Genomic DNA, 15,850 nt, shown 5'->3' with positions numbered 1-15,850 from the left:
CATCTCCCGTTTCCATCCACGGTCACAATTGGAGCATTTGCCTGATTTGATCAGATTCACCTCTGGGAGAGGGGTGATGCCAAGGTGAGGAGGACGCCAAGTTGTGGGCAACTTCTTGATCTGCCCATCAGCACTCTGAGAAACGCCGGCTCTTGGTTTTCCGTATCGGCCTCTTGGAAAAACCAAGTTTCCTTGCTGTTTGCAAGCTGGCCGAGTCCCTGGGACATCTGGCCTCCGTCGCCCGGTAGATGTGGCTCTTCCATGCTGAGGCTGTGCGCCCCGCCTGAGCCAGCTGCCGCCTCACCGGGCCCCCTGCGGGCCGCGCCCCTGGGGACTGCGCCGCCATGCTGCGCCTGCTGGTCCTCCTGCACTGCCTGCCGCTGGCCTCCGGGGACTACGACATCTGCAAATCCTGGGTGACCACGGACGAAGGCCCCACCTGGGAGTTCTATGCCTGCCAGCCCAAGGTGATGCGCCTGAAGGACTATGTCAAGGTGAAGGTGGAGCCCTCTGGCATCACATGCGGAGACCCTCCGGAGAGATTCTGCTCCCACGTAAGTCGGCCCCCTGCTGTGGCCTTCCCTCAGGCCAAGTGGGTGGGGGTGGGGGTCTGGGCCAGACCCTTGGAACGGGCAAACACAGCAGGAGGACCCGGACGCCAGGCTGACTTTCCCGCCTGTAGGACTGGGACCGTCTCTGTCCCACCTTGGAAGTGCGCCAGAGCAAAGGCTGCCCTGAGGATGCTGGGGTCATGTGATGCCATTCTTTGGGGTGGGGACATTCTTGGCCTGGTGATCACTGGATCCTCTCCTCTGGGAAAACCACCAAACCACCACTGTAGTCACAGTTGCCCAGCCTTGCAGATAAGCCCCGCCTCCCTTGTAGGAAGTCAGCATCTGGACGAGCAAGCAAGGTGCTATTTGCAAGATTGCACTCTGCCTTCCCCCTGTTCATCCCTTCAGGGGGCCACCTCCTGGTCCACCCAATCCAATCCAGCAAACCATTTGCCAGGCGAGGAGAGGCCAAGCGCCCTTTGCAGGGGAAGGTTTGGTGGAAGTGCAGAGGGGATTCGTAAGGGAGGAAGGAAGGGGTCAGATCAGGGTGGCTGATGTGCAGTGACCGCAGTCACTGGCTAAGCCAGGGGAAGGGAGGCGTTCCGGTGGGTGTCACTTGTCTCTAGTTGAAGATGGAGTCAGAGCCACAGGGCATATCAGTGCTCCGATAACAGAGACAGTAATAACCGTGGGGGTCATTTACACCAGTCCCCGAGTGTGGGGCTTGAAAGATCACTACGAGTCATTCCTTCGAGTCCTCACTCAGCTCAGCTGGGTTGATTCTGCATCACACAAAGTTTCAGGGAGTGAGCTCTGGACCGGTGGCATCTCCGAGCTGCTGTCCTTTAAAGTGTGTACCCAGAGCACACACTCAGGTCACCCTAACGAGTTTAGTTCACCCTAAAATGCTCAGACTAGGGACTGCCCTGGTGGTCCAGTGGTTAAGAATCCACCTTGCTATGCAGGGGACACGGGTTTGATCCCTGGTCAGGGAACTAAGATCCCACAGGCCATGGAATAACTGAGGCTGAGTGCTACAACTACTGAAGCCTGAGCACTCTGGAGACTGGGCGCCACAACTAGAGGGCCTGTGTGCTGCAAGGAAAGATCCCACGTGTCACAACCAAGTCCTGATGCAGCCAAGAAAATAAGTATATATTTTAAAATAAATAAATAAAATAAAATGCTCAGACTAGGGTCTGGCACAGAAGAAGTGCTCCTAAATGGTAGCTGTTGGCATTCCCATTGTACAGATGGAGAAACTGAGGCCCAAAGTCACAGCCCAGGAAGTGGTAAAGCTCTGATGTGAGCGTCTGGCTCCAGAGTCACTGAGCTGATCTGCCTCCCAAAAGATGCCTTCCACTGGGTCAGGGTCAGGCCCTGGGTCAGGCAGGAGGCTGGACAGGGAAGCCAGGCTGCTGAAGCCACAGGAAGGGCTCAGTGTCATCCTTGGGTGGTTGCTGCCTCCATGTGTCCTGGGGGAGCCTCCAGCGCTCTGGGTTTATGGATGGACTGAGCGGGTGTCCCCACCGGGCTCCTAAGGATGGCTCAGTCCCGTGGGGTGCGTGGATCCTATCCCAGAGCAGTCAGCCTGGGGAGGGGGGTTCCCACTGGGACGGTCAGTGGTCAGGAGGCTGTCACTGTGGGTGGTGGGCAGGCTGGTCAGCCCCAGCGGGGGAGAGAGGGGGACAGTAAAGGAGAAGGCCACACAGGGCCAGGAGCCAGGCGCCACATGGTCCCACTTCACTGAGGACCCCAGGGCTTCGCTGGCTCAGGGGTGGGCAACGGGGCTGGCCCGTGAAGGTCAGGGCCAAGGTCAGCACTGGGGGAGCCCAGCTCTGAGCCGCATCTCAGGCTGAGTGCCCGCCCCAGCTCATGCGAGGACTTCTCCACTCGACTCCCAGAGCAGAGTCACCTGCCGCCTCCTGTGTTAGAGTCTTGAGTGTATTTCTTCTTTTAAATATTCATCGCGATTTTAATGTGCCAAGGGCAGGGGCATGGGGTGGGTGGCGAAATCTTAATCACTGGACCAGCTTCTGGTCAAGGCCTGAGGAGTGGGGATGACCATCAGGTGGGAGTCCGAGGCCCTCTCCTGGCCAAGGCTGCCCCCATTCTCACACAGAGCCCAGCGCAGCTGCCAGGGTGGGGTGGTCACCCCACCACAGTCCTGATGCCACCCAACCTGGGTCCTGGAGCCCTGGGCTGTGGAAGGAGCTTCTGCCACCTTCCTGTCCTCTCCTGGGAAGATGGTGAGGAGCGCGGCGGTAGAAAACCAGCATCTCTACCTTCCTCTGCTTGGTGGGTCCTCGGTGTCCCGACACCAACCTGATGGACTTAAATGTTTCATGATGGGCTGCCATCCACCTCTGCCTTTGATCACGAACATGCAGCCCACGGGTGTGGGGACACCGCCCAGGCTGCTTCTACAGGGAAGAGGGGGTCACATCCAGATGAATTCAAACCAGCACCCCGCTGTTTACTGCAGCTTCCCCGAGCAGGTTCTGTGCTGCTGCTGCTGCTGCTGCTAAGTCGCTTCAGTCATGTCCGACTCTGTGTGACCCCGGAGACAGGAGCCCACCAGGCTCCCCTGTCCCTGGATTCTCCAGGCGAGAGGTTCTGTGTGTGTCTCATTAAATCACCTCTTGGATGCTCCAAGGTGGTGACCGTTCTAATCCCATTTTAGGGATTAGAAAGTGTTGGCTAAATCCCGCCAAGGTCATTCAGTCTCTAGGGCAGGCCGGGAACTTGTGCGCAGCCATGCAGGGCCTGTGCTTACGCTCCAGGTGGCCCAGCCTTCCCTCTCTGAGCTTCGGTGAAGTAGAGATGCTGCTGCTGCTGAAGGCGTGTCACAGTGCTGGGAAAGGACACAGCCCAGCCATGCGAGTCCCAGCACACAGTAGGTGCTCACGGTGTGGTAGCCGTCGTTTGCTGGTTATTGCGGCTTTTATGTTCTCTGCGGTGTCCGGGCCTTTGCTTCTTTGCCCCACCCCAGCCTTGAGGAGGTCTCGCCCTGTATCTTGGGCTCAGGGGCGCAGGCGGTTGGATATGTACTCAGGTAGCCGTTAATTCCTCTAGCCTTGGCCGGTGGTTTTAACCAGCCACCAGGGGGCGCCGTAGTGGTACCCAGGAGGCCCTTAGCCCCACTTTAGCCTCAGGATTGCCCAGTGGGTCCCTGTTTCCTGGCATCCCTCCTGCGGTGAGTGCTGGGCCTGTCGCAACATCCATCCAGGTCAGAGCGTGAGCCCTGAAGTGTCCTGAGGGTGCACCAGGGGCTGGGGGTGTACGGTGGGGGTGGGGGAGGGGGGTGACTGCCCGTTGGAGGGGGTGGGGGAGGGGGAGTGACTGTCCCTCGCAGGCTTCAGTGTGCAGACTCTCCTGGCCTTGGACTGGTTGTCCTTCTGCAAGGCCGCCTGAGACCTGAATTGTAAATTCCAGCCCGGTGAGGAAGGGGAGGGAGGAGGAAGACCAAGATAAATGAATAAATAAAAACCTATTGGCTCTAAATGCACAATGAGAATTAATAGGGCTGAGCTCTCAACCAAAGATTCTTGGGCAAGGGCGAAATTTCAATGAGGGCCGCAGGAGATGGCGGGCGGCCTCCCACCTCTGACTCCCAGTGCCTGGCCGGAGGGGGCCAGGCTGCTGAGTCTGCAGAGCCAGAGAGAAGGAGGCAAAGGCTTTTCAGGCTCTTGCAGGGCCCCCTGAGGATGGGAGCAGTCCCACGGCGCTCTGAAAGAGAGGTTGCCCACCAGCCACTTGCACAGCCACAAAAGGAAGGGGGAGACCTTGTACTTGTGCCTTGAGCCTCAGGAGAGAGATGGTGAGCAAAGAGGGCTGGGGGCACAGACCAGGCAGGTGATGTTGAAAATGGCCCTACAGCTGGCTGTCCACTTGCCTCCCAAGATGCACCTTGTTAGAAATACTGGGTCCTGGGCAACCCCCCGCCAGACCCTCAGAGCCAGAAGCTGCATTTTAACAGGAAATTCAGGTAATTCAGATGCACACAGGGTATGCTCTGAGGAACACTGCTCTACATAATCCGTCAACGATGGGTGATACTTATTATTGATGATGGGCAGGCAAGAGACCTGTGCTTCCCATGGGACCTTTGCAGAGTAAGGGGATATCACTACTGCTGAAGGAGGAAGGCAGACAACGGGAGGAGCGGGGATCCCAGAGTGAGGGGTGAAGCTAGGAGCTCAGACTCCTGAATGTTGGAGACCTGGTGGAAGGTTCCGGAAAGGTGTTATGATATCCAGACAAAAGCTTCAAGCTTGGAATCCAAACACCCGAGCTTGCATCCTGGCTTTGCTGCTTATGGGCTGAGTGATCTGGGACAAGTCTCTGAGACTCCGTTTCCCCACCAGTAATGGGATGTGATGATGGCTGCCTTGCCCACCTCTCCAGCTTGCTGGGAGAAGGAAGTGGTTCTCTCAGTATATCAGCAAGTGCTTAGAGAGTGCCAGTTCTCTTCTAGTGTGAGGCTTTGATAGTGCTGTTGAGCCAGTCTTGAGCATCTGGGCTTTTCCATGGTGGAATAGGTGAATGTTAAACATTTCATCTAAGGAGACTTCAGCACACAGAGACGCCAGGGTCTTGACATACAGGAAAACCCAGAGCACACGTGTTTCTCAGAAGCTGCTTTGCCTTCTCTGTGCCTCAGTTTACCCAGATGAAGAGCCAGTGGCCCCCCATCCCTCCCCTAGGGAGTCTGCTGGGGTGATAACTCAGGTGGCAGGTGGGTCCTGGAGACCTCAAGCCCCTCCCCACTGTGACATTGAACACCACGTGCAATCAAGGTCGCAGATGCCCCGCCTCCTGCCAGAAAGTGATGTTCTTGAAATGTTTCCATCCAGTGGCACTGAGCTCACCAGCTTACCAGCACCCAGCTCACTGGCCTGGGCCCCCTCTCCCCCTGTGTCTGACCCCAAACCCACGGAGGACAGGGGAACACCCTTCTCCAGCCTCCCCCCTTCTCCACATCACACCCCTCCTGTCCAGTTTCCAGGGCTGACCTCATGCAAGGCGCAGCTGTCGGGGAGAAGTGAGATAACTCTTGCAAATCCAAGTAGACAACAAGAGAAACAGGGCAGGTGTTCAGGGTGGTACCCGACTAACACTGAGTGGGTGAGATGGAGACCTAGTGTAAGGAGCTTGCAAAGGATGAAGGCACATCCCGCCTCCCCCCACCCACCCTGACCCCCCTGCCCCGCCCATCCCTCCCAGCTCCAGCTTCCCGCAAAGTTTTCCTGCCTCCTCTACCTGGAATGTCTTCTTTGTTTCCTTCATGTCTGACCCTTTTGTGCTTATCTAGATAACCCAGGCTCCTTTTGAAAAAGGAGCTTTTGAACCTTTTGAAAAAGGTTCATGCTGGAACCCACCTTCTCCAGGAGGCTTTTCCTGACTCCCTAGCCCAGGAGGGTTAAAAGACCTCATCTGGCTGCATCCTTGTCACTTAAGCTCACAGATGTGGCCTCCTAGTTAAGAGCTCAGGCTCTAGAGGCAGAGACGTAGAGGTTGGAATCCCCTGCTGTGTGACCTTTGGCATGAGGCTTAACCTCCCTGAGTCTCATTTCCTTAAATAGGACTGTTGATAGAACACACATATGGATGCTCAATCCACGTTCATTACTCTACGCCTGACGTTTGCCTCCCTCCTGGGCTGGGAGCTCCTCGGGGGCATGGCTGCCTTGTTCGTCTTCGCATCCCTCCCTTTTGGTTCAGTCAGTGCTCAGCAAGCATTTACTGAACCAATGAGTGGGTGGGTGGAAGGACAGTGAGTCCAGGAAGTCTTCTCGGAGGAGGAGAGATTAGGGCTGAGTCTTATGGGAAGAACTAGGGTTTCGATCAGAACAGAGGAGGCACCCAAAGCCTCTACTTCTCCCCAGTTTGCACCCCTATTCTGTGAGGTTTTCAGTTAGCTGGTAGCAGGAGGTCTGCACAGCTCTGTCCTTAAACAGGAAGCGATTTTGGAAACTGAGCTTCATCCAGCCCTTAGTTAAAGCTGCTCAGTCTCTCGAAATGCCCGAGGCAGGTCCCAGCCTGGGACAAGAATAGTTCCATGCATGACATCTTGTTGCTTGGCGAAGCCTCCTTCCTGGGGAGCAGACGAGTGACAGGATGGGGACAGCCCTGCCTGCGAGGGCCCCGTGGATGAAATCCTGGCCTCCTACTTTTTCAAGGGAAGGAGTCTGGGTTCAGACACCCCGAGGAGGGTGGGGGGCAGAGCCTCTGGAGTGCCTAGGGAAAGGGAAAGGGCTTGGAGGAGACATCGTTCCAAAGAGTGTCAGACTTAGAGCTTCGAGAACTTTCCAGTCTATGCACCCCACCTTCCCCAGGCTCATCTGCCTCTCTACATCCCCTGGCCCTGACTTTTCATATATATTCATTTTTCTGTCTCAATGTGTGTTTAACACAAACTGCCTCAAGTTCCACGTGTGACGAGGAAGCGGGGGTGGATGGATGGACGGACAGGCAGGCGACCCCAGCTGTGGGTGAGAAGTTGAGGTTCGGGATGGGACGAGTGGGGGCTCATGCTCATCCCTTTCTGGGCTGTGGGACTTTGGATAAGTCCTTCATGCTCTGAGCCTCGGTGTTCTCATCTGAAAACTGGGGTGATGCAAAACACGGTCTCAAAGGCTGGTTGTCTGGGTGAGATGAGACAAGGGATGGAAAGCCCCCAGCTGGGAGCCTGGCAAAAAGTGAATGTTCCCAAAAAGGGATATTTTTTCCACCCCCACTCTAGAATTTAGCTTGAGAGACACAAGGAGTAAAAGTAGACGTTAACAGAAGAGGAGCCCGAGAGCCCAGTGTGTAAGTGTGCTGTGGAGCACGTGCCAACTACTGGTGGGGCCAGGGAGCGGTGTGTCAGAGCAGAGAGAGTGAAGGATGGGGCAGGACCCCCGCAAGGACAGCCCCTTAGCCAGGTTTCCCCAGCTGTGCAACGAGCTTTGGCTAGTGTGCCGTGGGAGTTCAGAGGCAGGGGGCTGGGCCCCAGGGTGGTCTGTGACCTTGAGGGGTTGGAAGCATTCAGAAGAGTGGATGACAGGGGAGGGGACAGGCCACTTGGCTGGTTGGTTTCATCAAAGCCCCTGCCCTGTAAGCCTGTGGGCGGGGCTGTCGCTGTGCCCCAGATGGGGAAATAGACCGAGGCTCCCCAAGGCCCACTGTCTGTGGAGCTGGGATTCAGCCTTCTCCGCCTGGCTCCTAACCACTCCCCGGTGTCAGAGGGATTAGACCAAGGGTGTCGGGGGAGGAGAGGAGGAGGAAAGGAGCACCAGGCAGGCAGAGACCCGAGGAGGCCCACAGGGCGTGCAAGTCCTGGGGCTGGACCAGAGCTTGGCAGGCTCAAAGAAGCAGGTGCCAAGCTGCAGCCCCTCCCCCTTACCAGCCAGCCATCACCACCCCAGGAAGGGGGTCTGGGCTGTGTTCCTGATCCACAGCCCAGACCCCAGGCTCTCCTGCCTCAGGCCTGGCCAGGGCCCATCGGGACCCCGAGGAGGCCTGGCTCCTTCCTGGAGGGAAACAGTGTTGGAGAAAGTGGAAAGCGGCAGACGATGCATGGTTCTGTTCGGCTTTGCTTTGCAGGTTCTGATTTTTTTTTTTTTAATCATCACAGCAGATTTGCTTAAATATATGAAAATGTGTTTCTAATTCCCCAAGCACACACCAGCTGCTGGCAGGGCGTCAGGGGCCAGGGAGTGGTGTGTCAGAGCAGAGAGAGTGAAGGGGGCTGGGGGCTGGGTGGTGCTGGACCCCGCCAGTCTCCTTGCAGCAAGGACAGCCCCTTAGCCAGGTGTCCCCAGCTGTGCAACGAGGTTTGGCTAGGTTAACCACTTCATCCAGCGTCGCTGTGTGATCGTAGATGCCTTCTCAGAGTTTGGGGAAAATCTATGCTGGAGTTCAGACTTGGTCAAAAACTGACAAATCGGGGGGCTCCAATGCAGATGGAGGGGCTCTGAATACATTTCCTGTGCTCAGCGCAGCACTGGGATTTTTTATTTCCAAATTCAAATCCCTTTATTATAGTATTCTATTAAAGGAAAATCAAAACAAAGAAAAACAAAGCTGAGTGCTAAAGATATAATTGTACATCACATCATTTCCCTTTGGTGTCGGCTTCTAAATTCTTTTTAAAAAAATTAATTGAGGTGTAATTGACATAGAACGTTGTATTAGTTTTAGGTGTACAACAGAATGATTTGACATAGGTACGTATTGCAAAAGAGGGACTTTCCTAGTGGTCCAGTGGTTAAGACTCTGCCCTTCCCATGCACGGGGCGTGGGTTTGATCCCTGGTTGGGGAACTAAGATCCCACATGTGGCCAAAAAAACAAAAAGCTATTACAAAAGAATTACCACTCTAGTTTCTGTCTATCACCACATAGTCACCACATAGTTACAATTTTATTTTCTTGTGATGGAGGCACTTTAAGAATATTTTTTAATTAAAAAAAGTTGCGATGATAGTCACATAACTTGAAATTAACCATCCATTTTTTAAAGCTGGGGTAAAATATATATAACATAGAATCTGCCTTTTTAGCCGTTTTTAAATATTCAGTTCAGTGGTATTTAGCACGCTCACAACGTTGCACAACCAACGTCTCTATTTCCAAGAGATTCTCATCATCTTCTGAAAGGAAATCCCATCTCTATCAGCAGCCGCTCCCCATCCCTCTGTCCCCAGCCCTTGGCAATCATTAGTCTGCTTCCTACATCATGCCTTTGCCCATTCCAGACACGTCCTGTAAATGGAATCAGACCAGGTGTGACGTTTTAATCTGGCTTCCTTCACTCAGCATCACGTTCTGGAGATTCACCTGTACCAGCACCTTGTTCTTTTTTCTAGCTGAGTAATATTCCATCGCGTGCCGCGTGCTCTCCCACGTTTTGTTTATCCCTTCGTTAGTTGGTGGGCATGTGGATTGTTTCCACTTTGGGGCTATTATGAATAATGTTGTCATGAACCTTTATGTACAAGTTTTTGTGTGGGCATGTGGTTCCATTTCTCTTGGGGCTACACCTAGGAGGGGAATTGCTGGGTCATATTGGGCTTCCCGGGTAGCTCCGATGGTCTCTGCCTGCAATGCCAGAGACCTGAGTCTGATCCCTGGGTTGGGAAGATCCCCTGGAGAAGGGAAGGGCAACCCACTCTAGTATTCTTGCCTGGAAAATTCCATAAACAGAGGAGTCTGGCGAGCCACAGTCCGCTGGGCCACAAAGAGTCGGACACGCCTGAGGGACTAACACACGCAATTTTAGATTTACGTTTTTGAGCAACTGCCAAACTGTTTTCCAGAACAGTTGCACCATTTTACATTCTTACCAGCACTGTTACAAGGGGCCCAATTTCTCTGTGTCCCTGCCAACACTTGTAACTTTCCAGTTTTCATTTGTATGATGACGGCTAACCCGGTTGGTGTGAGCTGGTATTGCATTAGGGTTTTGATTTGCGTTTCTCTGCTAATGATGCTGGTATCGTGTTCTCCCGGGCCATCTGTACATCTTTGGAGAAATGTGTATTCGTCTTTTTGCCCAGTTTTTCACTAGGCTGTCTCTTGGTTGCTGAGTTGTATGTGTTTTTTAATATATTCCAGATACTAAATCCTTATCAGGTGTGTGATTTGCTAATATTTCCCCCACTCTACAGATCATCTTTCACTCTCTGGAATGTGCCCTGTGGGGTTTTTTGTTTGTCATCGAGTTTTCTTTTTTCTTGGCCTTTCTTGGTGCTGGGTCTTTGCTGTGGCAGCATTTGGTGGCTGGCCTCCCAAGAAGTGCCTGAGCGGCACCTTCAGGGCGGGTGTGGCCTTAAGGTCAGAGTTTGCTCTCTGGCCTGTGAAGGTGTGAGCTCTCTGCCTGGGTGCAGCCTCCCATGACCCAGTCTTGCTCAGAGTCGGCTCTCACAGGCCTCGGGGCTTCTCAAGGCCCCTGCCCCGACCCGCCCACAAGCCGTGGCTCTTGCTGTGGCAGTGCCATGGAGGGTGGACCGGAAGGGGATGTTTGTGGCAGGCGGGCCAGGCCAGGGCGGGAGGCAGGCTGCTGGGCAGAATGTCAGGGATCACCGCCAAGTCAGCCTCGGTGGCCGCTTTCCACCGTCAGGAGCAGGGTGTGTGTGGCCCAGCCTCAGCGGGGAGCTTCAGGAACCAAGAGCCGGGGACACACTCGTGGGTCTTGTGTCTCACCACCTGCTAGTGTTTTTTCTGCCTACCCACATTGCCATCTATGGGGTCACACAGAGTCGGACACGACTGAAGTGACTTAGCAGCAGCAGCAGCAGCCCCATATTGCAGGATTAGTCTGCTATTTCCCGAGACCTCCCTGCGCTCCAGGCACCCTGCAAAGCACTGTGCGTAGCATTTGTGTCTGTCCACAACACTGGGATGGGTATATTGCAAACGAGGAGAGGGAGGCTCAGAGAGGTGCAGAGACTTACCCAAGTTTGCACAGCAATGACAAGGCCAGGACCTGTCTCTGGGGCCCTGGCCACTGTCCCATGCTGCCTTGTCGAAAGTCTGACCGGCTGTCTGCGGGGACCCACGGTCCCAAGGTGCAGCCCCGGAAGGGCCACCTCACCTCTCCAGGTCTCATGGGTAGGAAGGAATTAAATCTAAGTTTATGGGCCCCTCAGATCTACGCCTGGGGCTTTCAGAGCTGCCCCCTCCTATTAAAGGGCCTCAGCCCCATCTTCAAAGACCAGACACCCTTCTCTCGCAGCAGTTTGTCCTGGGGGTTTGGGGACTGTTTGGACCCCCTCAGTCCCTCAATTCCAGCTCCTTCCGCTGCCTAAGTTGTTCGTCCGACTCCAAGTGTCAACCAGGGAAATAAAAGGAAATGAAACACGACCCAGGCATTGCCCCTCAGTTGTAGCAGAAATCTGTAGTCAGGCAAAAGGTGAAAAGGAGGTGAAAGAGAGATGGAGCCTTGGGTAACCTTGGGCCCCTTCATCAACTGCGGCAGCGCCCCCTCTACCTGAGCCCACAGAAAACTCATGATGCCCGTTCGGGGGACTGCAGGTCCTCGACTTGTCCCCTCCGGCTGGGGCATCTAGAGCTGGCAAAGGCAGGTGACAATGGAAGGAGAAGCCAGCAGGCCACAGGCACACCCCCTGTCCCCGCCCCAGGCACGATCGAGAAACCCTGGCCAACGGCTCTGGGGCCAGCATCATGCCGGGTCTGGGCTCCACACTGGATTGACTTCCAGAGGCTGGGTGCCCTCGGGTCTTGCCCCACTTTGGGATGTAAATTCCCTGCCTTCCCCAGAGGGGGTCTGAGTATCCACTTTCCAGGTCACACTGCATCCCCAGAGTCTGCTTCTGGCTTTTGGGACTTTGATACTTAGAGGGAGGAAGACGGGGAGGCGTGGAGGGAGCAGTAACATCCCAGGCACGTGGAACCCAGAGCGGGTGGACAAAGGCGGGACCCCACCACACCGCAGCCTCCAAACCCCAGGGCAGGGCCTCCTACTCTGGAGGGGTCACAGCCCCTTTGAGAATCAGGGTGCTCTTCCTAGAACAATGCACACACACACACAGTTGCAAATCTCACAGGCGCCGCAGACCACCCTGAGTCCGCCCTTGGGCCCCTGTGGCCCCTCTGGGAGCCCTTAAACTCAGAAAACTGCCGTTTGTCTTCTCGGCTGACTGGGTCTGTTTGAGCATCTTCTGGATCCACGTCTGCAGTCCAGCCGCGTGCGTGCTCAGTTGCTCGGTTGTGTCCGACCCTTGGCTACCGCCCATCAGGCTCCTCCATCCATGGGACTTCCCAGGCAAGAATACCGGAGTGGGTTGCCATTCCCTTCGCCAGGGGATCTTTCCGACTCAGGGATCGAACTCGTGTCTCCTGCATCTCCCGCACTGGCAGGCAGACTCTTTACCACTGAGCCATCTGGGAAGCTCCTCAGACCAGCAACAGCTTACAGTTAGTGAGTGTCTACTGCATCTCGGGCCCTTGACCTAATGTAGCTCATTGAACCCTCCAGGGACACTTAAGAACAGATCCTATATTTATATCCATTTTGAATATGAGGAAACCGAGGCTCAGAGAGATTAAGTCACTTGCCCAAAGTCACACAGCTTCTAAGAAGAGGAGCCTGGCGCCTCCACCCCCAGCTGCCTGGCCCCAGTGCCTGGCTCGTAGCCAGGCTGCTTAGCTGCCCTGAGGTGCTGAGTCTCCCTCCCGGTTAGACTGAGGCGGTTGTTGTGTGTGTGCGCTCACGTACACGTGGGCGTGCGCTGTCCCTGTCTGCCTCTGCCCCCCCAGACCGCCCTGGCTGCCGGAGGAAGGAGGGCTGGGGAGGAGGGACCAGAGCCTTTGCCCACCCCGCCTGTCCTCTGAGACACCACGGAGTCTGCTAATCTACTTATTTGATAATTCACTTATTTCTTGTCTATTTGGCCGCGTGCGTGCCCCCACGTACCAGCTCCGGGGGAGACGAGATGGCTTTGCCTGGAGGAATCTGATCTGGTTTTTTCTGGCGAAGGAGTGGGAAAAAAAAAACAAACACCCAAGAATGGACAATAATGGACCTAAAAATAGAGGGTGGAGGGGAGTGCAGTGTCGGGGAGGAGAGGAATCAAGGCGTCTGCCTGTCCCGGGCAGCCCTCCCCTTCCCACCTGAGGTCCCCAAGGGACTGGCTGCCTCCCTGCCTGGGGAGGGGGCGCGAGGAAGGGAAGGAAAGTGGAGCGGGGAGCCAGGGGCCGCCCCATGATGGAGAAATGTCCCATCGCAGGGTCTTCTGGCCTCGAACTTGGCTGCACATGGGAGTCTCCTGGGAGGCCTGATGGTTACTCTCTGGGAGGGACCCTGCCCCCAAGGGCCTGATGTGCCTTGTCTGGGGTGCCCCCGGGTGAGTCAGCCTGAGGACCACTGTCAGGGTGTTCCCACAGCAGGAATGGAGGTTCAGGTGTGGGGCTCTCTTCCTTTAGCTCCATGTCCCCTGACCCTCGGGACAGCCTTCCTGAAGGCCCCAAGCCCAGACGGGCAGCTGGGCCTCCAGAGGAGTGGAGGAGGCAGGGCCCAGGGAGCTGTGCAGACTTTTGGCTCCGTCCGGGGGCCCCACCACTGGAGTGGTCTGCAGCTGGGCCAGTCAGTGGACTCGCCTGGGGGCTCTTAACATCCCCGCAACCTGTTGGGACTGCAGCCCCACCACCTCCCCCAGAATCTCTGGGGTGGGCTTGGGCTAAGGATTTATTCAAGGTTCCCAGGTGGTCCCAGGATACAGCCAAGTTTGAGAACCAAATTTCAGTCTTGCCCAGGACCACACTGGTTCCCTTCCAGCTATAAGCATCTTGTCTTTCAATCTCAAGCATCTTTTTTCATTTTTTATTTTTTTAATTCAAAGACCAGAGAGGGAGAGAGGTTGCTCTCGGAATTTTTCCTTGCACCCAAGCTTCGGGCACCCCATCCTTGCTCTGGCTTCCTGGGACTTGAAGGGTGCTGGCTCCTGCCTTGTCCTGTGTTCCCAGGTTCTTACCCTTTCTTTCTGGAAGGAGGCTGCCCAGCCAGAATCAGGGCTTTCCCTGCAGCTGCTAAATGTCAAGCCTGCACGCTGGCTCCAGGCCTCCCCTTTGGCCTTATCTCCAGCTCCCCACCAGGCTCGTGGTCCAACCCAGCTCATTAACCCCTCTCTCCCCACGGCTCCTGCATGTTCGCTTCATCCTGCTACATAGGGCATCCTCCTCACAGCCGGGGCGGGTCTCCCTCCTCCCGTCCATATCCAGTCCGCCCATCCTTCTGGGCTTGTCCTTCTGAAATCCCACCTCCTCCAGAAGCCTTCCTGACCCTCCCAGCCAGTTCCCCTCCAGGTTTGTCATCTGTGCCATACTCTGGAGATCACAACACAGTGGTCAATGCTCCCCAAGGGGGACTTCCCTGGTGGTCCAGGGGCTAAAACTCAGGGCTCCCAGTGCAGGGAGCCTGGGTTCGATCCCTGGTCAAGGAACTAGATCCTGCATGCCACAGCTAAAGATCCCACCTGCTGCAAGGAAGATCGAAGGTCTCACATGCTATGACGAAGACCCCTTGCAGCCTCACAAATAAATAAATATTTTAAAATGCTTCCGTAAGGGGTAAAAGTGCCCAGGTTACTACAGGTATGACTTTGAGTCAGTGCCTGACCTCTGGGGGCCTCAGTCCCCTCACCTATAAAGCAGGGGTGATGGTGACAGGTGGCCTGACATCACTGTTCACGAGCCCTTCTTTGGATCAGCTGCACCAGGCATCCCAACCTGGCCAGGCATCTGAGTCACCGCCGCAGGTTTTAATTGGTTGGTTGGTAGGTTGGTTCACTTTCAATCTGGAGCAGAATTTCCAGTCTTAGGGCCCAGAAATATTCTTATTCCCCTCCTCTTCCCAAGGATTTTGACAGACAGCCAGTTCTGATGACCGCTTCTTCAGGGCCATCTTGCACACAGAGGACATTAGAGACCATTGTTGAATAAGTGAAGGAGTGAATGAATGAAACCTTACTGGCTCAGCCTTTCCACTCCCATTCCTACCCAGGGCTTCATCCATAGAGCAATACATTTGTCCAGGTGTGCCAGGGGGTGGGGCAAACCCAGCCACTTCTTTTCTTTCCTCTACCTGGCCGCTTCTTGACTCCTCAGAGACCAACAAGAAGAAATCTAGGAAGCCTTGATTAGTGGCTCTTGGTTCAGGCAGGTCCCATCCGTCTGGGTGCTGCGTCTACTCCTGACACCACCTTCCCAGCGCGAAGGACCCAGAGAGGCGACCCAGGGAGGGGGAGTCACTCTGCAAACCTTAGTTAAGCATCTTGCACGTGACAGGCCCCGGCCTGCCTTCACAGAGCACACAGTGGGGTGGGGCCACACCATGATTAACCAAAGAAGTTGCTAAGGAAAACTGATGAGATGCCCATCTCGGGGAAGGGCACGGTGGCCGGCCAGGAAGGCTGATGAGATGCCCGTCTCAGGGAAGGGCACGGTGGCCGGCCAGGGTGTTGTCGGAGGAAGGGAGGGCTGGCAGACACCTGCAGAGGAGGGTAGGGGAGGAGCTTTGGACAGAAGGATGCGGATGGGCCAGGCTGAGCCAGTAAGGTTCAGGAAAGGAAGGGGAAACTTGAGGATCCAAAATAAGGTGGGAAGTTGGCTTCAATAAGATCATAAAATGGTCTGTTAGAATTTTGCTTGTGTTTTAATTTTCTAATTTTTTTTAGGGTGTGCTGGGTCTCCGTTGCTGAACGGGGTGTGGTCTTTCTCTAGTTTGGGGAGGTGAGGGCTGCTCTCTAGTCGTGCATGCGGGCTTCTCATTGCAGGGTCTTCTCTTGTTGCAGA

The 15,850-nt window shown here is 55.2% G+C and overlaps 1 protein-coding gene across 1 annotated transcript in view; it reads left to right on the top strand.

Moving 5' to 3' along the window:
* Window positions 1-344: 344 nt before the first annotated feature.
* Window positions 345-15,850, top strand: part of NTNG2 (netrin G2) — a 65,570-nt gene continuing 50,064 nt past the window's right edge. Inside the window, exon 1 of the mRNA XM_068979114.1 lies at window positions 345-554. Coding sequence (XP_068835215.1) covers window positions 345-554 — 210 coding nt within the window. The remainder of the gene's footprint in view (window positions 555-15,850) is intronic.

This window comes from Capricornis sumatraensis, chromosome 1 (assembly GCF_032405125.1).
Source record: "Capricornis sumatraensis isolate serow.1 chromosome 1, serow.2, whole genome shotgun sequence".
Classification (NCBI taxonomy): Eukaryota; Metazoa; Chordata; class Mammalia; order Artiodactyla; family Bovidae; genus Capricornis; species Capricornis sumatraensis.
Note: the sequence above shows the minus strand (reverse complement) of the source record. Positions and strands in the feature narration are given on the sequence as shown.